General features: G+C 42.7%; 1 protein-coding gene across 1 annotated transcript in view; it reads right to left on the bottom strand.

The window, feature by feature from the left end:
- OBSCN (obscurin, cytoskeletal calmodulin and titin-interacting RhoGEF) overlaps nucleotides 1–17,499 on the bottom strand; it is a 188,537-nt gene that overhangs the window by 71,255 nt on the left and 99,783 nt on the right. The window contains exons 59-69 of the mRNA XM_072851566.1: nucleotides 16,314–16,586; nucleotides 15,412–15,678; nucleotides 13,160–13,426; nucleotides 12,332–12,601; nucleotides 11,536–11,802; nucleotides 10,399–10,665; nucleotides 9,274–9,540; nucleotides 8,301–8,573; nucleotides 4,514–4,780; nucleotides 2,165–2,437; nucleotides 1,214–1,486 (exon numbers count right to left, since the gene is read on the bottom strand). Of these exons, the coding sequence (XP_072707667.1) occupies nucleotides 1,214–1,486; nucleotides 2,165–2,437; nucleotides 4,514–4,780; nucleotides 8,301–8,573; nucleotides 9,274–9,540; nucleotides 10,399–10,665; nucleotides 11,536–11,802; nucleotides 12,332–12,601; nucleotides 13,160–13,426; nucleotides 15,412–15,678; nucleotides 16,314–16,586 (2,964 nt within the window). The remainder of the gene's footprint in view (nucleotides 1–1,213; nucleotides 1,487–2,164; nucleotides 2,438–4,513; nucleotides 4,781–8,300; nucleotides 8,574–9,273; nucleotides 9,541–10,398; nucleotides 10,666–11,535; nucleotides 11,803–12,331; nucleotides 12,602–13,159; nucleotides 13,427–15,411; nucleotides 15,679–16,313; nucleotides 16,587–17,499) is intronic.

A 17,499-nucleotide genomic window follows, 5' to 3' on the forward strand; every position in this document is an offset into this window, starting at 1 on the left:
TATTGTTGTGATTTTTTTACTGCTGCTTTTTCCCACCCATCTCAAAATAAAGATCACCCTATGCTTAGAAGGGCTTAGAAGACAGAAATAATTCTTTTAGTCTTCAAGTTCAAGGCATTTACCAAGTAAATGACCTGCCACGATGTACCAATCCAACTAATTAAAGGCAAATAAGGTCAACAGCCAGCTCTTTAATTCTGGACACCACAAACATAACATAAAAGCTTCTTTTCTCTATTTTCAGCCAAATTTCATACAGAAAACCTGTCAACAGGAGGAGTTCATGAGGATAGTATTTTGCAGTTCCTAAAATGTAGGTGCCCAAAATAAGATAACGCTGTTTTAAATCTGTCAACAACCAATTTTTTTGTGGAAATGACTGGAATATATCAGAGATGTCTCAAGTCTCAGAAATCATTAGACAGATAGACTACCTATAATAATTTAAAGAACGGATGGTCAGTCAGTGGCTCTTGAACATCTCCGCTACAATGTACAGAAAAACACTTTGCAATTTTCTCATAACCATAACTGGGGTTGTGCTGGTGTGACCATTGCTGGGTGAACCACCTATCCCACTGTGGGAAGGAACCAGACCTTGGGTGCTGGAATGGACATTGATAAATCATTGGTCTAACCTGCCCCATGAGGGAATTAGGGAACTATCATCTTTTCTACTTGTGAGGTACTTGAAGAGCTATTAACTCTTGTATCTCTCAAGTAAAAGGTGTATGTTCATGGATCTCACCCACATGAAGATTTTAATATGCAGCTCATTAATCTGGAAAACTGGTTGCCCGCACTTGAGTAGATTAGCAGATTTCAAAAGGTTCTCTGCTGCCCTGGATAATTTTTCCATGTGCACTCTAGCTCAGCTCCCTCCCGTGTCCACATTTGCTGAGGGTGATATTGAACTCTGAGTAAATTGGCTTCCGTTAGACTCTCTGTTACATTTTACAAAAGACTGCAGCTAAAGGAAGCTGGTGAACATCTCTACCATCGCTGCCTGATACAATTTTCTTCTGATGAGGTGGACTATTTCTGGTCAAAGAACAAGTTGCCCAGTAGCATCCTCTCAGACTAAGAACACCAGCTTGGGACATGCAAGGCAAAGAGAAAAAAATCAGTACAAAGATTAGAAAATTCAATGTTGTAGCTCAATACCAAAGTCTGAGATTTCAACTGCCACTGGGCTAAAACCACAGACACTTACCTATCACAGATAACTTGGCTGATGTAATTGCTTCCCTGGAAGCAAAGGTCACCTCTCCAGAATGATGCGGTTGGGCTTTTTTCAGAATAAGTTTGTATTTGTTTCCATCTGTTTGTACCTCCCAGTCCTCATCCGACTGGATCTCTATGTCATTACTATACCAGGCAACTTCAGTAATTGGCACAGCTTCACTTAGAACGCAGCTAAATGTAGCTTTCTCCCCTGGAGAGACTTCCACATCTGTGAGAGGCTGCAAGATCTGTAGGCGCCATCCTGTAGATAAAAATAGGTAATCAAGCCCTCAGTTACAGAAACAAACACAAGCAAGAGATTTTGTGAATATTTATGCTGAAGCTCTGGACAGTCAGGCCTTAGAGACCAAGGAGATCGCTAAAAGGGAGGTTATGTATATTATTAGAACAGAAGGTATCACTGAGGACTTAAACTTTTCAAAACTTTCAGGAGCAAAAACCAACCTAGCAATGTCTGTCTTTCCCAAGTAGCAGAAAACCACAATGGAGATACCATGCTATAACTAAGGATGGTTGTTCTTGTACTTGAAAGGGGTTCTGATCCCCACAGGAGTCTCCAGTAATAGCATAAAATACAAGGATGCAGAGATAATATTGTTGCTGATATAACTCTCATCTCTAAAGCCCTGAAGTACCTATAAACACAACGCAACTCATCAGAATAATGACAACTGTCAGACAGTCATTTGCTGCTAACTCATTGCCAACCGATGCTGCTTATATCCGTGTCATGGCATAGGGAACAAGAAAAAAAAGGAAATTTTAAAACATCATCCATTTATTGTGTGGGAAGAAGATTTAGGTAAGAAGCAAGGAACAAATGCAACTTTTCCTCTCTGCTACTCATCATATTTTCCTGGTTCATTTGCCCTTTCCAACCAGAAACTTAAGACTCCCCATGCATGAGTGTTTCAGTTACCTTTCACCGTCAGGAAGGCTGAGGTCACTGCATCGCTGCACATGAAAGTCACCCTGCAGCTGTCCTGGGCAGTTAGGTTCTTCAGCAGCAGAAGATGCCTGCGTCCATTTTCAAAGTAAACCATCTCAGTGTTTTCTGTAGTTTTGGCAGGTTCATCGTCAATCAGCCAGTTGTAATTGTAGCACTCGGGCTTGGAAAGATAGCATTCAAACAGGGCTTCCCCTCCTTCTACGGCTTCCACATTCTCCAAGCCCTGGACAATGCTGTTCTTGGCTAGCGAAGAAGGACAACGAACAGTATTAATTGTTTGGCCATGCATATCTGAAAATTAACAAGCCTTGGACCACTGGATGATTCCCACTGCTGGAAAGCTGATGGAAAGGATGTGGATGTGATAAACTGTGCTTGTAGGTTTAGTTGTTGATTTCAACCATACTCTAACACAATACTATATTTGAAAACATTTTAAGTAGTGAGATAGTTTAAAAATAACGATAAACCTCTAGGACTTCTAGCATTTCATCTAGACTTCCTCCAGCAACCTGACTTCTGTTTTTACAAATAAAGAAAAAAAAATGTTGGTGCCTATATGAATCGGGCCAATAGGCGATAGGAAGAGATAGCTCAGGAAGATAAAGTACAATCAAATTCCTTCTGTCCCACAGCAGGAAACATTTCCCACAGATCTCCCAGGCAGTGCAATTATCATCATAATTGGGGAGATGTGAATCCACAGACAGCTCATGATAAAATCTTACTACCTTTCATGCAAAGCAAATATGAGAGAATATTATAGCTGGCAAAGCTATAGTGACTGTCATCTGAGTTAACAAGTCTGCCTCTAGGAAACACACAAAAAGTTAAAATCTGTATTAACAGTATTTTGAATAGTAAATTTCTGAATTATTACAAAAGCTCTGTGATAATATATTAGGTTTATTTTCTCATGCGCATGTGGTGAATTGTGTGGTCAGAAGCATGCACGTGTCTACACGCTCCATTTACCTGCAGAGTCATGCATCAGTTGGCATTTCTACATAAGCAATCAGCCTGATGCAAAATTAAATGTGGGCTGGTGCATGTGAATATAATTCCTGTTAGACCAGCTACATGGACAAATTACATGCACAACAGTGGGAACACACGGTTGAGTAAATAGAGTTTACATAAATACTATACAATGGTCAGCATGATCTATAATATAAACCAATGCCACGAGACATTCCTGTTTAGATCCCTATAACCATTATCTGGAACTGTTCTAAGCAAAAAAGAAACAAACAAACAAAAAAAAAACCTGAACAATTTATTAATAGCAAAAAAAAAAGAAAAGCATGAGTTACTAAAAAAATTATGTATTTTATAATATTCATACTTATGGATAACAATGAGGGGTCTGTAAATCCTTGGAGAATGTATAATTTTGTTAGAACAAATCCAAGCTGTTCATTTGTGTACTTTTGGAGCACTGGTTTCCCTAACTATGAAAAGCAGCCAATTGCCAATCCTGCATCCTCTGGGATGCTTTTAGATTATGCTCATTAACATCTTTTTAAAATCCCTAAAATGGAAAGTGCTTATCAATGTAGAAAACATTATAATAACCAATACCCTGCTCCTCTGTACTCACAACTCTGGTTAAGCCAGAAGGCATAATTGCCTAACAAAACACAAATATTCAGAAATCAAATCAGAACCATTGCTTTTGCTGATCACACTAATTCACCTGGTGACTGAAAACAGTAATTCCATACACAGCAGAAAAAAATAAGAAACATCAATGTAAAATCCTAAACCTACTGTTAATATTTTTATTTACTGTTTCTCAGGGCCCTCACAAATGCTGATGCCAAGTGAGAAGGTAATTCCTGAGTGATCAGTATTTGAAATAAGTAAAATACCAAGCTACCTTAGCTTAGCTGAAAATAAAATGAAATTCCACACTATCCATTAGCTACTGGTTTTAAGGCACACCGTGTGTAAAAAGCACTCTGTAACAGCAAAAAGTACTCTTATTATTCCTTTGGACCAACATTACACCTGTGATTTTACAATAATTCAGCAGGACACATCCCATTGCACTGATGTTCCAGTTCATTGCAGAAGAGGTATGATGTGTAAGTGGGGTAATAAGTGAGCGTTAATTAGAACTAAGCTCCCGTGAAATGCTGCAGTTTCATATTCAGTTTCCATTAACTCCCAACTACTTTTGTCATCCTTATCAGTACTGGAGTGAACACCAAAGAGCGGGTATCTGATGTGTCACTTATTGTGAGGTGCTGCCAGGACTTTTCCACCTCTCTTATTTGGAACCCATGATAGTCTTCCTCTTTGGCTGGAAGACCTCACCTTGAACATCAAGTGCAGCCATCACTTTAATGCCTTCAGCTTCGCAAGAATAGATGCCAGTGTCTTCTGGTACCGTAGGTTTAATTTTTAGCATGCTTACATTCCAGTCCTGATCGATAATCACTCGCTGCCCATCTGCATGTATTTCCTGATCATTTTTCTTCCATATGGCGTGTACTGGCCTAGAATATTGGCATATGAACTCTGCTGTGCCATCTTCATCAACAGTTATATCCTGCATGGGACTGACCACTTCAATGGTTGGATCTGTTAACCAACACGTCAGGAAGGACATGCATTAGTGGATCCTCATGGAAATTGCAACTTAGAGATTTTTGACAAGCACAGAACCTGTGGGGAGCAAGCAGAGTGACAGTGCAAGCACGAAGCTGGCTGGGCACACTGGGGATTAGCAGTTTAGTCTGTGCTTGTGTCAGCATCAAGCAGGATTGAAGCAAAACTGGTACATTAGAATATACCTATCACACTGGAAAATGGGCCACCAGCAATTAAGACTTGTGCTTTAACAGTCCTGAATATGAACTTCTGTGCAGACCATCTGCTGGGATTCCCTCCGGGCTTAGTTTTTCTCCCAGCATTGCTGAAATCCTCTAGACTAGGAAGTGCTGGATGCGAAACACTTCTGCTTCCCAGAATGTGTCAGGAGCACAAGTGTGAGACAGAGGACTGCAATGGATGGGCTGCGGTGAGTGGTTCCCTGTAACTCTTAACCTCACATAGCAACAGGAAAATGCCACAAACTCTACTGGAGGCTCCTTGTATGAGCAAACTGCAACTGCTCGTAGGAAAGAAATGTAATACTCGAATGCAAATACTCATTTCTGTCTTGTCGTGGTGATGGCTATATGTCAGGAGTCACTGGCAGCATGAGGAGCAAAGATCCAGGACAACTGTAACAAAAAAGGGCACTTCACAGGAGACATGTACTTATTGTTTTGATTAACTATGTGTTCCTCTGCAGCAGAGACATAGTTTGGGGAAAAATAAAATTATTTCCTTTACAATAGCTGAGCTGGACATGCAGCATGAACCATTGCAACCTCAGGTTGAGAGCCCATAAAATGCTGAGAGCAGCTGGATATGCAGCACCTCTGAAGAAGGTGAGATCCATAAGGCTGCTTTTAGGCATCCAGTCTTTCTTTTAAAATACTACTTCTGCTTCTTGGGAGGCAGCTGTAGGGCACAGTAGATATATCTAACCCCAAAATATTGTGAGCTTCCAAAGCAGCCGAGGAGTCCCTCCTGAGATGTCAAATCGGACCACTCACGTGCAACTGCAATATATATGCTAAAAAGAAAAATCTCAATGAAGTATGAAAATGCAAGTCTGTCTGCAATGTCCTTCTCAGCAGAACTATGTCAACTCCCCCAAAAAATTGATAGGGCTACAATGCGACATAAAAAGATGTCAGTCAGAGAAAGCTGATATATGTCCTTATCTTTCAAATAGTTGTTCTGATCACAAACCAGCTCGAATAAACTACACTGGACCTCTGTCTGGAATGCTCCTCTTGAAACTGGGGCATCAGGTTGAGGATTTGGGACGCTACCAGCAGACCTTGGGAAACAAAGTTTTGCAAACGTCTTTTGGAAACTTGTTGCAAGGCTTCATCCTGTTCTCTAAGGCTCTCTCTACCACTCCGTGTGTCTGCATGTGTGTTTATGGAGAGGAGGCATCAATGGCAGGTCATGGAAATGTTTTGGTTACCCCAGGACTGAAGAAGCAAGAAGGCATCTGTGCAGCTGGGGAGTACAATACCATCTCCTTTCATAAGATGCAGACATATGCTCCTCACAGCAAATGTCACCTGTGGTCTTGGAGAAGAAAGGTGTCCTGGTTCCACTGCCCATTGCTCTTTGCCACTGCTAGGCTAAGATGTTGGTGGCCCTATTCATCCATACAGAATGGCAGAAAGCTCCTTGGGACTTAGAAGCCACCGTGTACATTGGGGCCTGTAATTCTCACCCTGCCCAAAGGGGTCAGAAGAAGGCAGCAGCTCCTTCAACGTTCTCCATTTTCCCCCCACCCATACATGAAGATGCTGTCATGCTGGGCCGCTGAATGAATGCAGTTGTAGGGCAATGATATTGTGAAGGCCCAACAAGAAAAGCTGTTATGAGATCTCCCTTATTATAGAATATATCCAGTTACAAGCATGCCTTACAGCAGGAGAATGGGGCACATGGAACAGAGAGAAAGACAACTTGTTCCTTGATGAAGAACAAGCCATGGATAGCTAGATAGACTGAAATACACCTAGTTCAAAGACAGATCTATTTTTAAATTTCTGGACAAAACGAAGTGCATGAAATTGGCTGTTAATACAAGCACAGTTAGAATTTTACTAGTGTTTTACTTTCCTATTAAATCAAGCGTTATTGAGCACAGTGTAACTGGAGTGTTTTTTAAATAACTTTCTCATCCTAATCCAATTATACTCATATATTGCTGTGATTCAGGTTCACATTAAAGAAATCTTGCCTTAATAGAAGCACAAAATATCCACGTACATATGTGTACTAGCATGAGCTGTGGGGTTGGACAAGATGATGTCCAGGGGTTCCTTCCAACATCAATGATGCTGTGATTCTGTGATTTAAAACTTCTCAGGAGCCCTTTATTTGACTGAGTAGAATATCTAACGATGCATATATTTTTAATTTATGTTTAAGTTTAGAACTCCACTGGAGTTCTTTGCCTAGAGAGCCCAGAATCAGGTTCTGTCTCTGGAAATGTGAAACTCAAAATTGATACAAATGAACATGGGATTTGTGGTGTTTGCACACTATGTTGTTGCTGCATCATTCTGATATTAGGAAGAAGTGATTTGGCATTTTATCTTTGCAGAGAGTTAAATTTTCTGAATGTACAAGGGACACATTATACAGAGAAGGAGACGTCAACCACTGCCTACAATTCCATATTGTGGATTATTCCTGTTATGGTAGACAGTTATAGCATGGGGGTAGATTTTAATAAAGAATTCTTAGCCCTTTATATCTCCATATATACAAACCCCTTTCCCAAGCAAGGAAAAAGTGTTACTTTTGTCTGAAAAATAACAACTTTTCCCAATGGCTATAAAAGGACCAGATGTGAAGGAGCTTGCTTTATCAAGTCTGGAGCTCAGTGTTATTTGCGGCTTGTGGCTACCCTTACCAAATGAGAAAAATATTTATTCAACAGACCAGAAAACTTTGCTAGTGCAGTGATGACAATTACTATTCTGGCAGTCAACAAACAAGGTTCATTTTGTCACTGTATTACTGCAATATCATATACCCTTTGGTTTCCAGGAAGAGCTCTGCAGCCATCAATATAACAGCTCAAAGTCTTGTCTTGGGAACATACTGAGCACAAGCACCAATAGCCTAGCTATGGAGCAGCACAGTGGTAATTTTGTGAATTTCCAGCTACATAATATTTTGTGGTATTGTAAAAACAGTTGAAGGGGGGATAAAAAAAATCAGGTGCTACCACAGTGGTTTATGTCCAGCTCTACTTAGATGTCAAGTGAAAGCAGCAGCCCTGACCCTGCAACCCTTCCTCACCTGAACCACTGAAAAAAAAAAAAAAAAAAAAAAAATCAATGTGATTGTACCTATAAGACTTCTGGTGTGAGTATAGGTGACTTGCAGAAGTGGAGGGTTGCAGGACACAGAAGAACTGTGAAGGGATTTAGTAAGGGTAGCCTGGAAGGCAGAAGCACTAGCGCACTGAGCAAGTCCAGAGGTGGCCATGTGTTTCTTTCTAACAACGAAATACCTTTGACTAATAATTTAGCTGAAGATATAAGGGACCCAGCTCTGAAGGTGACAGTGCCTGAGTCATGGCACGCCACATCATTTAGGGTTAAAGTGTGAATCATCCCGTCCTGCTCAGAGATTTCAGTCACAAAGTTGTTGTGAAGGGGAGATCCATCGAGCCACCACTGCACGTTCTTCACGCCCGGGTGCGAGAGCTCGCAGGTGAATGTGGCTGACTCACCCACGAAGACGTCTGTGTTCTTTAAACCAGAAACTATGACTGCTGCTTCTTCTGTATAACAGAGCAAGAGAAGGTGCCAAAGGAAAACAAAAGCATAAACACATACATGTTGCTTCCTGCAGAACTAGCCCAAGCAACAGTGCCAGTTGTCCAGGAGAGTTAAACTTGTACTGCTGTTCCAGGGAGAAAAGAGCTAAAATTTTCTTTAAGGGATTTAGAAACCACTTTCCATCCTTAACCTGCTTGGAAGCACAGTGTGTGTGTCTGCAAACACTGTTTCATTGGGAGGAAACTCTACTCCATGACCAGGTCATGACTGGCTCTCCTGTGTGTTGCAACCATCTGCACCGACATTGTATGAGGTGGGAGGCAGAGAGGTAGCTTAAGATTCAAATGTTTTCTTACAGTGCGTTAAAAGAGTAATAAGAATATCAACAATGATAGAAACTGTAATCAGTAATAACAAGAATTTTGGTACTTTTTACAACCACTGCTCCAAGCAAATAGTTTTTCAGCAGTACCACCATCTGCTATGGTACACAGTACAGTCAGTACTTTGAACTACCTTAACTTATAAACTTTGGTCCAACCTCAGCCGGGATTTGCTTATATCTTCACTGAAACCAGGAAAGAAATGAATGGACTTTCCACTGTTTGCATCTGAGACAAGTTTGGCCAGTTACTGTCAAAGATTTTGGAATAAGAAATCCAGGCAACAAAATCAGAGCATTTCCACCACATTTCACCTTACCTTGCACATACACAGAACCTGTGGTGATCTCGTATCCAGTGCTACAGGTATAATCCCCACAGTCATCAGGCTCTACACCATGGATGATCAGCTCAGCAATGCTGCCTTTCAGCTTCATCTCGTACTTGTCACTGGGCTGAATGACCACCCCGCCTTTTCTCCACTCAACGGGGGCGTCCGGCTTGGAGATCTCACAGTGCAAGACAGCTGTTCCCCCTTCTTCAGACTCTACGTTTTTCAGCTCTGCGTTAAACAGCACGGGTAGTACTGCGGTGGAGAAGCAACTGCATCAGTGACAGTGCTCAGAGGTGAGAAACTTGCTTGCAACTTCTCCAGCTTGGCAGTTCCCCTCTTTCTGAACCACAACTTGCCTGCTGGCAAGGTCAAGTCCAGAGCAGGACTTTGAGTTGTGCCATAGCCAGACACTTATGGGGATCAGCCGCTGATACTGTGAGGGTGTCCACTGGTGCTCCATAAAGGATTGCCATAGGTCACAGGACCTCTAAGGGGCTTCATATGGGCATACCTACACTTTTCAGTGTAAGCAGTTAGAGGCACAACAGTACCAATCACAGCATTTGGACATTTCACTGCTGAAACCACACACTGAGCAGGAGCTGGTTACGGGGGCTAAACACAGGATCGAAAAGCATGATCTTGTTGCTTTAAAATTAATAAAACTATAAAATCAGTATATAAAAGTATAAAATGAATAACACTATAAAATCAAAAAACGTAGCCACTAGAAAAAGAATGATAGATCTGGGGCTGCTCATGCTGCATCTAAAATGGGCCTGTTCTAGGTATGGTGAAATAATCCATTCTCTTATTGCCAGGCAGCAGGCAAGTTTTCTAAGTGCTCTTGTACATACCCTCCATTAGCAGCAGCTGCAGTTTTGCTCCCAGTTCTCACAGAGATCAAAACTGCAACTGCAGAAATAGAATTAGGTTTAAAAGGCACTAGATTATTCATTGAAGAACAGATTGCGGATCAAACCCTTTCCTGCAGTTGTAATTCACAGATACAGAGTGTTAATGATAACACAGCGATAAAACTTCCTTATCACCCCTATGGAGGGCAGCCACAGCCATAAATTCTCTGCCTTCAAGCAAGGCTTCTCCTACCTTTGACTTGGAGCGATGCAGTGGTCTGCTGATCCCCCGAGTCACACGTATAATCACCAGCATCCCGAGCCTCGGCATCATAGATGAAGAGCTCAACACGTGTCCCCTCTTGCCGGATCTCATACTTGTCACTTGGCTGCAGCACCATATCTCCCTTCCTCCACTCCACGGGTGCATTGGGTTTTGTCAGCTCGCAGTGCAGCATGGCTGTGTGCCCTTCCTCCACCTCCTCATTTTTCAGCCAGTGTTTGAAAAGCACGGGAAGGGCTTGAAAGGGGGGAACGGTGCAAAGTGAAAAAATGGGCAAAACAAAAAGAGTAAATGGAGGTATGTTTTATTTTTAAGGTACTGGTAATGCCATTCATGAAGTTCATGCACAATTCCAGCTGCATTTACCTAAGGAGAGCTGCCAGGGGCAGGGATGCCTAGGTCTAAGCCAGTTAGAGGAGGAGGAGGGAGAGGAGCTAACTAGCAGGAAAAATGTCAGTTCTACAGGAGCTGCATTTCTCTCCCTGTATCCTAGACTTTGTTTCATAAAGAATTCCCAACTAACTTCAATAATAATTTCTGAAGCCCATATGGGTTTTAATCCCCAAAATAAAACCACTGAACAGGATAAAAGCACTCAAAGAATACACACCTGCAGACCTGAGGCTTCAGATCATGCAGCCAGGGATCAATTACAGAATAATTAAGGCTGAAGGGACCTGTGGAGGTCCTCCACGGATGGAGATTCCTCTGCCACCCTGGGTCCCAGTTCCAGTGTCTGGCCACCCCTTCATTGTGAAAGGTTGGGTTTTCTTCCTAGCGTGACTTTCTTTTGCTGCAGCTTGCACTTGTTGCCTCTCATCTGTTTACTGAGCACCTCAAGGAAAGTCTGTGCCTCTCTTGTCTGTAAACTCCCATTTGGTAGCTGCAGACAGCAACGAGGTCTCCTCTCACTTAACCTTCTCTTCTCCAGGTCGAATAAACCCAGCTACTCTGCCTCTCCTTATACTTCACGTGCTACAGCCCCCTGACAAACTTGGTGGCCTCTGCTGCACTTGCTCCACTACCTCAGTGTCTGTCTTGTACTGGGGAGCTCCAAAAATTGATATCCACACCTCTCACCACTGCTGAGCAAAGAGGAAATCATACCTTTAACCTCTAGTCTGGCAGTGGTCTTCCCATCAGCTGCGTGGCAGCTATACTCCCCTGAGTCCGCACGGTTCAAATCGTGAATGACCAGCGTGTGCACATTCCCCTCCTGCTTGATGCTGCACTTCTGGCTGGAGCGGATCACAGATGTGCCTTTCTTCCATTCCACTGGGACATCGGGCTTGGACACCTCACAGGACAAGTGAGCCGTGCCACCTTCCTGCAGCTCCAAGCTGTGGAGAGCCTTTACAAAGGTGACCGGAGCAACTGTGGGGAAGAGGGTACCAACATTGCTGCAACCGCCTAATCCAGCATTGCCTCCAGCTTGGAACTGGGTGCCTATAGTTACATTGTGAACCAGATCAAAGAGGAACAAGCAAGATAAGGTATTGGCCCATCTTTCAAAATCATTCTGTAGAACTTAATGGAAGGTTTTTCAGAGTTTTTGGACTTTTTTAGGAGTAAATATGATCTAAGAACATCATAAGTAGGAGATTAATTCAAAGCATATTCTTGACATTCTTCAGCATTGATTCTGAAATATCTTAGCTGCTTGTTTCAGGATAAGTTGGATGGTCTTCCAAGGATGTCTGCTTCACTCCATGGACTATAAAAAAGGACTGAAACAACTAGCTCAGATGTACATATCTACCTCTTAAATGCCTAAATTAGGTTAGCCAAATTTCCCAAGATTTCCAGAGACCCCTCCTCCCAAATAAACCTCTCCAGAAGATAAAGCAGTATTGGCAGTGCTTACCAGTATCTTCTAAATCCCTCTTCCTAGGAGGCTGCTCACCTTGGACCATTAGCTGTGCTGCTGAGGTATGCTGCCCGACTTTGAAACTGATGGGCCCACAGTCTTCTAGTGTCACCTTCCTCAGGATCAAAGTGTGACATGTCCCTTGGACTCTGATCTCATTCATTTCATTGGATTGCAGGGGAACGTCCCCCAGGAACCACTGGGCATCCTGAGTTGTTTCCCGGGACAGCCTGCATTCAAACACTGCGTCTTCTCCTTCATACGAAGTGACATCCTTCAGCGTCTCCACTATGGTTGCTGCTGGTTCTTTATGGAAAGGTCAACAGAGTTTGTTATCTACTTTCAAGTGATGATTCCTGGGTTAAACATTTTGTTATGTTCTTTCTTGACAGTACTATATTATGTGAAAGAACAACTACAAAGTACTAAGCACTAAATGCACGGAAATGTAGTTACATGGGCATGTAGTAACGTTACATTCTTACAGATGCATAATGTATGTATGTATGTGCCCATATATATTATGCACATATATATGATAGTCTATAAAGTATGCATGTTATACTGTATCATACGTATAATAAATGTATATATTTACAATGCAACCTATGTATTGTGAAAACATTGTCAACAGATTTTGGTGGGTGACATTAACATTAAACTACAGAATCATTGACTAAAGACCCATTTCTGATTCCCTAGAGATAACTGACCCAGTTCTTATCCCTCTGAAATCACTCCCGTCTCTGAGATCCCCATGATTCAGTCTGGGCACAGGACAATGTCTAGCTGTCAAATTACTTAATCATGTGCCCCTGCCACAGTACCAAGCTCTGTTCAGCTCTTCCCCACGCGAAGCCTCACCTTTCACAAGCACAGCTGCAGTGGTTTGCTGGTCCCCTGCGTCACACATGTATTCCCCAGCATCAGCTTCACTCAGGTTGCAAATCGTCAGCTCAGCCACAGACCCAGCTTGGCGCATCTTGTATTTGTCACTTGGTCGCAGCACTGTCCCAGCCTTCTTCCACTGCACAGCGGCATTTGATTTAGAGATTTCACAGCTCAAAGTGACGGTGCCACCTTCTTCAGCTTGCTGGTTCTGGAGCGGTTGTGTAAAGATTACTGGCAAAGCTAAACAGAGATAAATCAGAAGAAAAAAAAAATGTTTCATTGCTGACTGCGACACTAAGTCTTGTGTTTAGTGAAACTGTGGTGCCATTCCGAATTTGGTTCAAACTCAATTCCAAAATGACTTTAAACCCCAAGCAAGAAATGACAGAAAGTGCTGGATTTCCAGGAGCACTAAGCGCTCTGCACTCCCCAAGAGTCATTGGGCACTGCACACACCGAGCACCTCTGGGAATATGTTCCTTTACACAGGAGCGGTCACGAATATGGACTCTTGAGCATCTAAGTGCATGTATCTCCAAATGGTTACCAAATTCAAAAACCTATGCCTTATATCTAAGTTCTTGGGTATTTGGGAGGGTGCATGGAGAAGCATTGTTATATAATGCCCCTCATTTTAAAACTGGGCCTGGAAGAGAGATGAACTCTGGAGTGATATTTATTACTGATGGGTCAAGATGGAGTTTTGGTGGGTTGATTTACAATGCGCCACATGTAGTTTAGTTCCTCAAGTCCAGTTCCCCGAAAGAACCTTGGTGGCTCCACAGCTACAGCTGAATTGGTATTTACAAGGGAAGGAGATGGGGCTCTAGAAAGCAGAGAGAATTCATAGCAACTGGGTGGCAGATGGCGTATAAGAGGAGAGAGATCTGAAGGTGCTTGCAGATGATGTAGGAACGGATGGTGTATTCTGTGGGACAGCTGGGCAATGCCTGGGGTCAAGGCTTTTGTACAGTTGCATTCGCAGTGAAGGCATCTCATTGTGCAGCTAAGTCCCGCAGTCCTAGGGCTTTTAGGAGCCAACAAAGGCATAAGTAGGAAAGAGAAATAATGTCTTTGTGAAGACCTAGTCTGTCAGACTGCATGACTGTTGATTCAGAAATCCTCATCAAAAAAAAAAAAGACCAGACTCACTGCCCAAGTGCTCCTGAATCTTACATATGGAACATCTAAACTAACCTAGACTCCCTAAAAGTTGAAGTAAAAGCTTTTTGTCACCTTTCACTACCAAGGATGCCACAGTTTGCTCATCGCCAGAATCGCAGATGTAGTCTCCAGCATCCTTCAGCTGTAGATCGTGGATGAGTAGCTCCACAGCAGACCCCATCTGCTTCATCTCATACTTGTTGCTGGCTTGGAGCAAGACTGACCCTTTTTTCCACCTCACCGGTGCATCGTGTTTGGAGAGCTCGGCATGAAGGGTGACCATAGAGCCTTCCTTGGCTTCCTGGTTTTGGAGTTTTTTTTCAAAGAGTGCTGGAGTGGCTGGGACCACACACAGAGACACAAATGGACAGCCACCATCAGAGGATCTGCTTACAGTACAGGTATTCTGGTATCATTGGATCCTGAAGTTAATGTGATAGCAGGCAGGTGGCGTGCCCTTCATGGGAGAGCCCTCAAGGGATATTTCAAACGACAGCATTTCACAAGAACCTCCTGGCTCCTCTTTATTTTAGCTGATCTTGTACCTCAGAAAAAGTCACATTAATATTGTACTTGTACCAGTACAGAAGTGGATTTTTAAAAATGGACATATTGGCACATTGCATCAATTTTTAAGACCCTAGGCACTAGAAATATTTAGGTGCCTTGCTCTTCAGCTGGAGTTGAGCACCCATGTAAGTTTGGGCACTTTGACTCTTGAACACCATTTGCTCAGGTGGGACTACAGCTCAAAGGACTGAGGTGGTTAAGAATCAAAATGGTCTCATTTTAATTTTAGTTCCAGCCTTGTTTTTCTGAATGACCAGAAAGAGGCCCTTAGGTCTAGGACTGGGGAAGCAGTTACTATGCTTGGGTGCCTCCATGTTCATTGCTCAAGACACCACAGGACTCAACATAACTTCTGAAAGCAAAAGGACTCAGCTGCTTTATGCCAGCAAAATACATCTGAAGCCAAGGCCAGTAGACAACACCCTCTGGCTAGTACTAAGCTAAGGAAGCGGAACAAGTTTCTCATCTTAAAAAAACCCCAAACAACCTACCTTTAACAGTTAAAGTGGCTGTCGTTTGTTCGTTTCCATTATCACAGGTGTATTTGCCAGAGTCTTCTGGTTTTAAATGATAAATCTTTAAGGTATGGATTGTTCCCTCCTGCCTGATTTCATACTTGGAGCTCGGGGAAATCACCTGGGTGCCTTTCTTCCACTCGACCGCAACATTAGGCTGGGAGACCTCGCAGCGGAGGATGGCTGTTTCTTCTTCCTGCAGTTCTGTGCTCTGTAATTTCTCCTTAAAGACTGGAGGTGGCACTGAAATTACAAACACAGGAAAGGCATTTACAGTCACCTTTATATTGTTTTGCTGCAGTGTTAAAGCTACATCTAAACAGTTAAGTATTAAAAAATACTTTAATTTCTGTGTTATATAATGGGCAGTTAAAACAAGTGAATGGATTTTGGATGAAACCCACTCACAAATATTTGTTGAAGTTACTGAAGTGCTAATCAAAAACTTTACAGATGTTTCAACTGGTTCGGATGGGATCAGTTTGACACCAACAGTTTCAAAGAGGGAAGGAGAAGGATGTTTGAGAATTTCTTCAAAATAGTGTTTAGAGAAAGAAAGGCTCCAAAGAAGAAAAAGAAAAAGAAGAGTGGAAGCAATGATAATTACAGGTCTGCCAATTCACCTGCTGGAGCTACCCCAGTAATTTCTCTAGAAACCAATTAGCTTGAGGACCCTGGTGATATTTCCACTTTCTGTCCATAGTGATGAGGGTATATGAGACCACATTAGTACATCATGTATGCTCTGAAGCACAAGCACCCTACTAACATGAGCTAGCAAGGGGTGAATGATGGTCTTGAATTTACTATTAGCATAAGCAAAATGTTACCTTTTCTCACCAATCCTGTTTCTTTCCCACATCACAAAGAGCCTTTACCTTTTACTGTGAGCTCTGCTGTCGATGTGTGGGGTCCCACTCGGAAAGTGATGGTGCCAATGTCCTGCTCAGTCACCTTCCTTAATGTCAGGGTGTGAATCTTTCCTTTTTCCACTGAGATCTCATTCATTTCATTATTTTGCAGAGCAACATCCTGTAGCTTCCATTCAACGTCCCTTGCATTCTCATGAGAAACCTGGCACCGAAACGTGACATCGTCCCCTTCAAACACCACCACGTCCTTTAGGCCACTCACGATGGTCACGTCAGGCTCTGCAAACAGTCCATCGGTAGTCAAGCCGTGAAAGGGAAAACACGGATCAAATCACAGAATCATGGAATAATATAAGTTGGAGGGGACTTCTGGAGGTCATCTGGTCCAACCACTGCTCAAAGCAGGGCCAGCTTACAGCAGGTTGCTCAACACCTTGTCCAGCTGAGCTGTAAGTACCTCCAAGGATGGAGATATCACAGCCTCTCAAATCACACATTTCAAACTCTGCTGGTTCACTACTTGCAGCGTACTTGGCAACATGGCCAATATCTTTCAGTTAGCGGTTTTATTGCTTGCCCTTTCTCAAAGATACATTGCCTATTGATTTTTAATTACATGTTTGATACCATAATTGGGTGAATAAGGTGTGAACACCAGATGCTAAAATCAGGATTTTAAAGTCTGTTACATTTACACTTAGATATCATGAATAACATGAAAACCTGATTCCCTCTACTGTCTTTTTGCAAACAGAATTGCATATACTCCATGCTGGCACTCCAAACTGGATGGGGATCTGGTTGGCTCCGTGCTCTCAGCAGGACTTACTGGATTAGCATGAGCACAGGGCATTTGCACTTCAGTTTGCTTAAGTCCTGCTTCTAGGACAGCTGAGCACCTGCAGATCTGTGCAAAGATCATACAGACAGCCTGCAACAGGCAAAAGCTGTATGAACCCCGAATCTGCCGGGGAATGCCAAAGGAGCAGCAGTGCAATCTTCATCTGAGCAAACGCACTTCATATTGATACAACTGAGGTCACCATCTGCACAAAAAATAATGCAGCTGGGCATAATGTACAGAGTATCTATAATATTGAGTAGCCTGTAGAGATGCTAGCGGTGATTGTTCCACACTAGTGGCCCAACCTGAAAGCAAGCTCTGTCTGTAATGACATTAAGGCCAGATGCA

Source organism: Ciconia boyciana, chromosome 2 (assembly GCF_034638445.1).
Source record: "Ciconia boyciana chromosome 2, ASM3463844v1, whole genome shotgun sequence".
Lineage (NCBI taxonomy): Eukaryota > Metazoa > Chordata > Aves > Ciconiiformes > Ciconiidae > Ciconia > Ciconia boyciana.